Source organism: Scophthalmus maximus, chromosome 5 (genome assembly GCF_022379125.1).
Source record: "Scophthalmus maximus strain ysfricsl-2021 chromosome 5, ASM2237912v1, whole genome shotgun sequence".
NCBI classification, from domain to species: domain Eukaryota; kingdom Metazoa; phylum Chordata; class Actinopteri; order Pleuronectiformes; family Scophthalmidae; genus Scophthalmus; species Scophthalmus maximus.
In genome coordinates, this window is record NC_061519.1 from 22,682,643 (window position 1) to 22,693,022 (window position 10,380).

The 10,380-nt window shown below is 43.9% G+C and overlaps 1 protein-coding gene across 2 annotated transcripts in view; it reads left to right on the forward strand.

Moving 5' to 3' along the window:
* Positions 1–6,690, forward strand: part of LOC118311074 (collagen alpha-1(XI) chain-like) — an 80,038-nt gene extending 73,348 nt beyond the window's left edge. For both annotated transcript variants that reach the window (XM_047332150.1, XM_035634601.2), the window contains 12 exons: positions 437–544; positions 697–750; positions 1,055–1,108; positions 1,766–1,873; positions 2,143–2,196; positions 2,278–2,313; positions 2,442–2,495; positions 2,599–2,860; positions 3,409–3,521; positions 3,613–3,681; positions 4,046–4,279; positions 4,965–6,690. In XM_047332150.1, coding sequence (XP_047188106.1) covers positions 437–544; positions 697–750; positions 1,055–1,108; positions 1,766–1,873; positions 2,143–2,196; positions 2,278–2,313; positions 2,442–2,495; positions 2,599–2,860; positions 3,409–3,521; positions 3,613–3,681; positions 4,046–4,279; positions 4,965–5,111 — 1,293 coding nt within the window. In that variant the 3' untranslated portion in view covers positions 5,112–6,690. The remainder of the gene's footprint in view (positions 1–436; positions 545–696; positions 751–1,054; positions 1,109–1,765; positions 1,874–2,142; positions 2,197–2,277; positions 2,314–2,441; positions 2,496–2,598; positions 2,861–3,408; positions 3,522–3,612; positions 3,682–4,045; positions 4,280–4,964) is intronic.
* The last annotated feature ends 3,690 nt before the right edge of the window (positions 6,691–10,380 follow it).

Sequence of the window (10,380 nt, forward strand, 5' to 3'; positions counted from 1 at the left end):
CTCCCCCCTCCGAGTCGATTGTGACATCTGTGGAGCAATACATGAAAAAAACAAAACAACAGATGAGTTCTGGTAACGTTTGATCTGCGGGGATGGAACAAATCCTTGAATCTTTCCAATCGGAGGTTTTGACTAAGGAAAAAAACATTGCAGAAAATCGAACAATGTCACTTTCGGATACAAAATAGCTTTAATTGTAATGCCAACATTGTTATCACTCCTGTCAGATGTGTTTGACTTTGATCCTGACATGCATGGTTCAGGGACCAAAAGACTTTGCCTGCATTACAAAGTATTAAAGGTATGAAGTGGAGTGTTAGTCCGCCCTCAAGGACACACATGTAGTCCTTTTCCACCAAGAAGAAAGAGTTCTGGCGACCCTGAAAGGAGAGTCATTCTGATTTCTTTTCCACCAATGTCCCTTTTTGTTTGACAGGGAGAAGCCGGAGCCGAGGGACCTGTCGGGAAAACTGGACCTGTGGGACCTCAGGGTCCTAATGGAAAGTCCGGTCCTGAGGGTCTGCGTGGAATCCCTGGCCCTGTTGTGAGTAGATTCCGTTGACTTAGTAAACAGTTCATTTTGAATTGCCATAGGTTTAGTCTCTAATGACAAATGCAGAATTTAGTGAAACATGGTATTCCAATGATTCTCGTGTGATTAGCCAAATATTTTAATTAGTTATTCCTTTTTTTCAGGGTGAACAAGGACTCCCTGGCGCTTCTGGTCAAGACGGCCTTCCCGGACCTCTTGTAAGACATCTCCTTCCACCCTCCAACTAAAATCTGCATCGACTCACTGCGTAGATGTTGATACTGTAAAAAAACAAATAAAAAAAACATACTGAATGCATGATACTGCAGGACTACCTGCCCACGCCTTGTTAAAAAAGTGTCTGCGTGTTGCATGGCGTATTGTTTACAGCAGGTGGGGGGGGGGGGGGGTTTCAGAACAGTCACCATGAATGCAGAGTCCCGCTCCGGCTCCCACTGTAAAACAATATGAATTCATATCACTGTCAGCTGTGCTTGACAAACTGATTCTATCTCTCCACAGGGACCCCCTGGACTACCCGGCATGAAAGGTGACTCTGGATACAAGGGAGAAAAGGCAAGACGTTATTACGATGCTAATCTCAAATTGCTTCACTGTGTATTCCTCATATCTGCTCACGCACCTTATCTGACGCCTCCAAAGTAAGCAAACGCCGGCGGCCTGTTGCCTCTATCTCTTTGTTCGCCTCTCCCCCAGTGAGATGATGAAAGGTTCTGCTCAGCGAGGAGTTTTTTTTTCTTCTTCTTTTCCACACAGTGGTTTGATGCAGTGGATGAATATGTATAAGTCCAATAATATCATCCTCGTAATGGTCATTGGTTTAGTGCCAGCATGCAGTAGTTCACATGCAGATGGCGGTAGCTCTGCAGAGCAGCAGGTGCCGCCGCAGACCACTGTTGTTAAATATGACGACCACCATAAACGCACTAATTATTCATAGGCAGAAAAAAAAGACAGCGCTGAGGTCGTCGGGTCGGGCATCGTGCATAAAGTTGGAGGTGATTTAGCATATTTCGTTTCACTTTTTTTTTTTAAAATGGCATTTAATGCTTACTTTTAAAAATCAAACGTCTATAATTGGCTAAATTATGTTTCGGCAAATGGATGATTAGTCCAAACATTGTTTTGGTGTCTGCTTTTTTGTTTCTGTGCTTTTTGTTTTTGTCTCACATTTCTGTTGCTTTTTTTTTCCTCTCTTTCTTCCGACTCCAGGGTCATCCGGGTTTGATCGGTCTGATCGGCCCCCCCGGTGAGGCTGGAGAGAAGGGAGACAGAGGTCTGCCTGGACCTCAGGGAACTGCAGGAGGCAAGGGTGATGCCGTAAGTCTATCTCTGTGTGTCAGGCAGACTGCGCTTCCCTGACTGCACGATCCTAGTTGTTTCCTGAATAATGTGAAAAGCATATAGCAATACAGGTGCATAGTAAAGTGTGACAATGCTTAAATAAATATAGCATCTAGTTATGGTCTTCAACTATATTGCCCTTCTCTAGCTGTGAGACATTTTGGACTAATACATGCAATACATTTTCTTAAATGATTTTCTCATGTGCTGCTTTCTGATCCATGTCATCTATTCTCTGTTATCAGGGCTTCGGTGGTTCCCAGGGTCCTCTCGGCCCCCCCGGCCCCCCTGGTATTTCTGTAAGTTCCACTTCTTGTCAAACAAACATGTTTGTTTGTTTTTCACTCTTCATACTTAACTTTATATTGCTTTGTCAACAGGGCGCTCAAGGACAAAAAGGATCCAAGGGATCAACTGTAAGTCAACTCAAAGTTTCCATCCTTCAGTCAGTGTTTTTATGCCATTTCATCTGGTAATGTGTGTTTGATAAGAGTGTGTTCCCTCAGAAGTACGTCGACGATATCCTGTGTTCTCTTTTTTTCAGGGATCAGCTGGTCAGAAGGGAGACACCGGACTGATTGGACCGCCTGGAGCCCCTGTAGGTTACCTGGGACAAGGATGGGACATGTTCAGAAAATCACCTCTTGATGAACAACGTGTGACCTTTCACCTTTGTTTGACCTTTCACCTTTGTGCTCCAGGGTCCGCCCGGTGACTTCATCCAGCCGCTGCCCATCCAGCACGCGTCCAGGAGGTCGAGGCGGCAGGCCGACATGCAGGGAGACGAGGCGCTGGCCGACTACGGTGTCGACGGCGTGGGCATGGAGGGGATGGAGGACGTCTTCGGATCCCTCAACAACCTCAAACAAGACATCGAGCGCATGAAGTTCCCACTGGGCACCCAAGACAATCCTGCCAGGACCTGCAATGACCTGCGCCTCAGCCAGCCTGACTTCCCAGACGGTAAGAGTGATGACCGAGAGTTTAGCCCCACCAGCACCACCACCACCTCTAAACAGTGTCCTCCCACTGTCCAGATTCCAAAAATCCAGACAGAGAGGTGATAAAAAACGTCGGTGTACTCATCTGAGTCACCTTCAGTTATCATGGCCTTGGAGCAATTAGGCTTTGAAAGCGGCAGTCCCTTACTCGTGCCCAGCCTTTTTTGCCTCCCAGGCTATTTTTCACACCGTCCTGTCAAAATATCCAATTAACTGTAAAGTACGACCAAAAAGAGAAGCCAAATCTGTGATCGGATCTGATAAATTATATTTCTATCGATTAATCAACCATACAGCTCCGAAGCAAAGCTGGAGCCCCCGATAGAAATATAGATGACCACTTTTGTTTTCAAACCCTCCCTGTTGAGATTCTCCCGAATGAAATACTTAATACATCAGTCTTCTTGTTGTGTTGAGCAATCTTGCCAAGGAGAAAATGAAAAAACAGCTGTCAAAACTTTCTTGAAGGCTAAAGCAATGCTTCATACCATGACTGTGTTTGTCTCCCAGGTGAATACTGGATCGATCCAAACCAGGGCTGCATAGGAGACTCCATCAACGTGTTCTGCAACTTCACAGCAGGCGGAGAGACGTGCATCAGCCCAGATAAGAAATCCACCGGAGTAAGTGACTGTCGGCGTCGGACGAGTGCGGCACCGCTCGGAGCCGAGTGGTGTTTGATGGGGTTCTTTTTTGTTTTCTTCTTAATTGTAGGTTAGAATATCCAACTGGCCCAAGGAGTCTCCAGGTTCATGGTTCAGCGAATTCAAACGCGGCAAAATTGTGAGTCAGCCTCCACCACTTCTTATTTTCTTTTCCATTGACCCCCGGTAGACGGTCACATCCGTTTCTAGATAAGTTTTTCCATTTTGCCGCTTTATCACTTTGTCTCATTTACAGTTGCTCTTTCTCGCCCACCTCTCCCTCCTCTACTCTGACTCCCTCCGTCATACATCTCCTTCCCTTACCCTTTTCATACTTCCTCTTCTTTATTTCCTCCTTCACGCTGACCTTTACTTTAACCTTTCCTTGCTGCCTCCCTGTATTTTTCCCATGTGTTTCTTCTTTTTCCCCTTTTTTTCTTTTGGTTGTCTTATCCGCCATCTCTCCGTCCCCATCTCTCCGTCCCCATCTCTCCGTCCCCCAGTTGAGCTACGTCGACGTGGCAGAAAACACCATCAACACGGTGCAGATGACCTTCCTGAAGCTGCTCAGCTCCTCTGCGCGACAGAACTTCACCTACATTTGCCATCAGTCTGTGGCCTGGTACGACGCCAAGGCTGACAGCTATGACAAGGCGCTGCGCTTCCTGGGCTCCAACGATGAGGAGATGTCCTACGACAACAATCCCTTCATCAAGCCGCTGACGGACGGCTGCTCGGTAAACAACTCATTTTCCAACTTTTTTTTAATGTTGCAGCGAAACTTTTTTCCCCCCTATGTCCTATGAAATCCCATTAATCCTCACAAATACCAAGACTGCTGTAGGAAAAAAATTGTTCATACACAAGCAGACACGAAGAACCACGGGACGAATGTAGAATCTGATTTTGTACTGGCGGGTTCGCTTTCATTCTGTGTTTAATGTCTTGTAATTGATTTGGAAGGTGAAGCTGAAATGATTAGATGATTAACTGGTTTGTTGATCTACAGAAAATGAATCAATGCTTGTTTCAAATGCCAAATATTCTCTGGTTCCAACTTCTGGAATGTGAATGCTTACTGGCTCTGTGGATTTTTTTGTATTAAATAGAAAATGTTCTGACTCTTGATCAGTAAGTTAACTAACCCTCTGACAAACTTCCTCGAGAATGATCTAAACTGCTGTTGATGACTCGCCTGTCTGTCAGTTTCCTGCTCCCTAAAGACAAACATAAGAAATTGTCTTGTCTCTAGATCCATCTTCTGGCCTTTTCAAGGTCCGGGCTGTTGCTGGATGCTTTCATTTTATTGACGTGAAATGTGAAGAGAAATATCTTTGATTTTCCGAGTTCTTACATAACAATGTTTCTCCGAGACACACTCGGGCCACTTTACTCAAAGTCTTTGCCCTTTGCGTTTCGCAGCTGAAGAACGGCTATTCAAAGACGGTGATGGAGATCAACACTCCCCGCATCGACCAGTTGCCCATCATTGACGTCATGCTGAATGACTTTGGGGACTCCAACCAGAGGTTTGGCTTCGAGGTCGGCCCCGTCTGTTTCCTCGGCTAGACACGCCCCCTACTCCCGCTGAAGGACAGGGTCACAACAACACCCACATGCTGAGATCCGACATCCTTTACCTTCTCTCCCCGCGAAGCAAAAAACCTGTGTTTTTCTTTTGTTTGCTGAGAAGATCCACTCAAGCCCGGAGAAGAAGTGTGCCCTCCCCAAGGCCCTGTCATGAAAGCGCTGACCAGGGGAAACTACTCCTCGCCCTTGTAGGGCCAGAATCACATGACTTTGAGTGACATCAGGAAAAGGGCATTTGATGCCGTGGCGGACGGTGGCGCACTTTCAGCAACAGAGAGAGGATCCACTCACCCCAAGCCCCATCCTCCCTCGTCCTTCCCCTCCCACCAAGCCTCCCTCTCTGGATGCTCCAGGTGCTGCTGTGAATACAACCACAGAGGTGCTTTTGTGCAGAATCACAAAACACTCCAGGTGCTACAAGAAGTGCTTTTGATAAAACTGTAATTATTATTATTATTTTGTACAATATTGTTCCTTTCCGAATCCACTCTTCAAAAGAAAACAAAAACTTGCATGTGCCCCAGCTCTTTTTAAGTTTTTAAATAAATATTTGGTTAACTATATTAGAAAAAAATCTATAAGTATATTTGATGTTTTGTTAAGAACACACTTGATGAGATATGGTTTGTCTTTTTGAAAACATTCAAGACATAATTTGACATAAAGCCTCAATTTGTAAGTATAAAATAATCCTTTTGTAAATAATATAACTTTCACTATTTGACTTGTATGAGAACGAAACAAAACTGGAACACGACACTTGACTCAAAAAGTATTCTGTCTTTTTTTCATGTCATACCAGTAGGTATGTCCATTAGGAAATTAAGCCATAATAAGATGAGATAGTAATATAAATATTGTAAGAAAGGGCTTATTCTTCCAGACAGACTTTATTCACCCAGTTGTTATACCTCACTTTCTTTTAAAAATGTGGACATATTTGGCTTCTTATCCTTCATCCTCATATCTTGATAGCACAAATCAAGTTTGAACGTTTATTTGTGGTGGCTAACTAACAAAGAGGAAACATTTTTGTGTAGTTAAATTCATTCATTTGTGTTCTTCATTTTACTAATTCGCAAGACGTTCTCTCGATTTTCTTTGTAACAACGAACAAAAATGTTTTCATGTGCCTTGAATTGTTCTTTCAAAAATATTAAAACTGGATTCTGAAAGATGTCGGGTTGAATGTCTGTATTGTTGGCTGTCTGAGGCGTAGAAATGATTAGTGCTTTTATTTTTTTGTGATTCTGCGCTGCCTTATACATATCACCTTCCTTCGCCCTGTTAATTTAAGATTAGGGGGGACCGGTGGTTCGGGCTGTTTGGGCTCCTGCGAGTGATTCTGCTGAGCCCAGGTGCTGTGATCTCCTCCGCTTTCTTTCTCTGACTCAGACTTGACTTTGATCACGATCTGTTTGCATCTCCGCCTCCTTAGCTCGCAGCTATGCCAGCATAGACTTCAGAGCGGCTTTCAAACCTGTGTAATTACACTATGTTTACAACCTATGTACAACTGAAATAAATGTTTGGTGCTTTTGCCAAATGCACATCGCAATGGTTTGCATTCACTTGCAGATTACCCTGTATCCTAATAGTGAGCGGACTACATCACCTTAACCAATGAATTCAGCCAAATCATGATAGTGGGGTGGTCATGCAATGCATGTGTTCTGAAATCTAGTGTGTTTGGCATGACGACAACACTCCCAAGCCTTAAAGGGGCAGTAAGCGATTGTAAAGCGATACTTTTTTGTAATATCAGCTAATATTTCCTCACTCAGCCCTGGCTTCGTAAATCCAAAAACAAAACAAATGGCTCGGGTCGCACCAACAACACCGTGTGTGTACAGTTTGTAAAAGTCACTCGTCGACACCTTAAGATACATGCAAGTGGGTGGCGTGAGAGAAACAAGCTTTCTCCAAAAGCGCATACTGCCCCTTTAAACGGGCTTCCTAATTGCACTTTAATCAGACAAACTCACTCCAAAGTGCTATCTCTGCTTAAAAGTGCAGCTTTTAAAGCTAATTATCAGACTTTGTGAATGTTCTGTTCAGGGTTTTTCGAGTGGCTACAGTCAAAAGCTCGTTGTTACCCGTGAGCGTAAAGCAACCCGGTCAACCTCTCGCTCAACAACCACCAAAACTGAGACTTCGGTTACATTCATCCACACGAGGTGAACGGCGTATGACAGTGAAGCATTTAAAACCATCAGATTTTACTAAATAGATTTGAAACAAAATTAAATACGACTCTCCATCACATTGAAAAAAGTCCCAAAGAAAGAAAAAGGAAGAAAATCTGGTATGTTTATTGTGCAGGTTTTCCTGTCGTCATGGTGAAAGAAATATGGGAAGGACTAAATCTGTCAAAGCTAAGGTTCTTGCTGTTAGGTGTTTGGTTTAGTTAAATTTTTGTGTCTGGTTGACAAATACTCAAAATGAGCTGGAGCCTTTTTTCCCCCATCCCTACCATTTATATTGCTGTAAAGGATTTGGGCTGTCAACACTTTTCCACAATGACAACACTGACAACCCAAAAGGCTCAGCTGTGTCCAAACGGCCAAGCGTCTCTGACCACAGCTTGATTAACAGTGTCACTCGTCTCCGGCCTGCCAAGTACATAAAACATGTAATGGCGGTGCTTTATACTCTAATAAAATGTTATTACGGCGTCAAAAGCAACAACAGACCATTGGCCACCGTTAAATATTTATGCACCCTTGTCTGATGTCAAGTTGTCAGGAAGCTCCTCAGACAGAGCAATGGGTCTTTTACAAAGAAGTGATTTGGAAGACGAAGGACGGCTGACAACAGTCATGAACATGCATCAAGTTTAAATTGTGTGCTACGCCAAACCTCTTACTCGTCTTCAAAAGCGAACAATTTCACGTCACTCAGTGGTTCTGCTGGTTTCAGCTCACCTGGTGGGATTATCACTTTTTGTGCCTCCACACTGGCGACGGCTGTCGCCTGCAACTATATCCAGCCGCAACCGTCGCATGGACGTAAAGGACGCAAGTTGAACTTGTTTGAGTTTGGACTATGGTTATCGGTAATTGGCTGAGGTTATGATAATGGCCGTGGCCTGTGAAGTCATTGTTTGTAGAAGTGTGATTTGTAGGGCCTGCAAGGCTGCAGGTTGCACCCATCTTCGTGGCTCTAGGCTTTATGTGTTCGAGTCGTCCATCCGTCAGACTCGAAGATAAACCTATTTGATTTTGGTGGTCAAGGTGACTGCGACCTCGAGTCCGTCGCATTATTGCGTACGCATCTGGCACAAACGTACACATGTCAAAGGTCAAGGCCATTGTGACCTTACGAAGTATGTTGTGTGTTACTATACAATATTGTACACGTAATACATTTTTTAAATTCGAACAAACTTTTTACTGCATATACAGTATAATCTGAGTCTGGACAAACATGGAGGAAAACTAACTGCAACTCGACTGGTTGGAGGAAAACATACAACCACGACGTGGTAATTCTAGTTTACGAGTCTTTGACATAATAGAATATCTAAAAACTGTGCTGGTAATGAGTTTTATCTGTTGCATTTGAAATCACGGTTTTACACCTCAATCTCGCCCTCGTCTTGGCAAAGCCTTTAAGCTACACAAAAAGAAAAGAATGTTTTGACTTTAATGAGGATTGGAATAATTGTTTTAATTCTTCTGTATGAATCACTACATCTGTTGGCTGCAGTCTGTGCACTTGATAAACCTGTTGTTGTGTGTGTTGTTGTTCAGTGAAAATGGCAGAATCCAAACAATTAAAGAAAACCAAGGCTGCAGACCAATGAGAGGATGTTGCCAGTGGTACAGGGGAAGCGTTCTCACTCTAAACGTATCCTCTCCAAACCCAGCTAGTTACAAACTGATCCCAAAACATCGTGTCAAAATTTAAGGGCTGCCGTGGGCTGCAGTCACATCTGATGAGAACCTCCGCTATTCTTCACACATTTTCTCAACCCGTTTAATCCTTTTCCGGGTCATGGAGGACCGGACTGTGTATCCCAGCTTGAATTACGCCAGAGGACATGAGAGCGCGCAGGGAACTTTCAAGGCTTACATGAAGAGAAAGACACTCACATTTGGACACTTCAAGTCTCAGATTCTCCTTAATTCGATGGTTTTAAATCGGGGGGGATAATCCAGCCACCCCCAGTGCCGATACAACGATACCATTATAAGGCATGTGATCAAATGCAGTGATTGTATTTTGTGTTTTTTATTCTATTTGTGACGTCCAGAAAATTGAGTAATATTGCAAATATGGCATTTGCCTTGGTTTAACCATCAGTATCGTGCATGGGCAATCCTACTAAAAGGTACGTTAGCTATATGATTAACATAGCCGCATGTTACTTTTTCAACATTAACATGCGGTTTGCGTTTCCCCTCCAACTGCTTCGGGCACAACACTTTAAGACAAAGAGTTTGAAACCCCTGTTGTACTGGAAAGATAATGGATGTTCAAAGAGTTGTTGTAGAGTTTGTAACTAAAGCAAAATAGCAAAGACAAGCGTACACTCTCCTGGAGGAAGGATGATAAAGAAGACTTGTCAAGCCAACACAATATATTTTCATATTTTATTTTGAGAGGAATGCTAGAGTCAGCTTGTATCGACTGGTGTCTCTTTTGTAGCAACATTGTTCTCTCTGTTGATATTTTCTTGTTGCAATTTTCGAAAGCGTATTCGAACTGCAAAAGATGCCCCCGCGCTCATCATGTCATAACCAATTTGAAATGGAATGAGCCGCAGAGCAAGCAGGGGCTACTGTTGAAGCTCATCAGGAATGCAGGTCATAGCTTACAAAAAACCTTTGTTCCGGTGTGCCAAGAAACTTCTGTCTCCTTCTGTCAAACACTCTTTGAGTTCAGTATTCCCCTTTCAAACAGTTTCACTGGGAAGCACTCCAACAACGCTGTGCATCGTTGCCCAACCCGTCACTTCACCTCAACCTGCTGCTGACAGCTGATCTAAAGATGGCCTTGAGACACCCCTATAGTCCATAGGTCTCCAATTTACAGCATTGCCTTGCCTCACAAAAAAAGCTAAAAATCTGATCACCCCACACACGTGATCTCGGGAACCATGTTTGTCCTGGCATATCAAAGTGGATGGCGGGTGGATAGGGTGAAGGTGACTCCTGCAGTCAAGGACTCTTGGGGAAGGTCTGAATGACACTATAGAAGCCTGTGGCTCGGGCCCATTCAGCCTTACGACAGAAAGGATAAATGT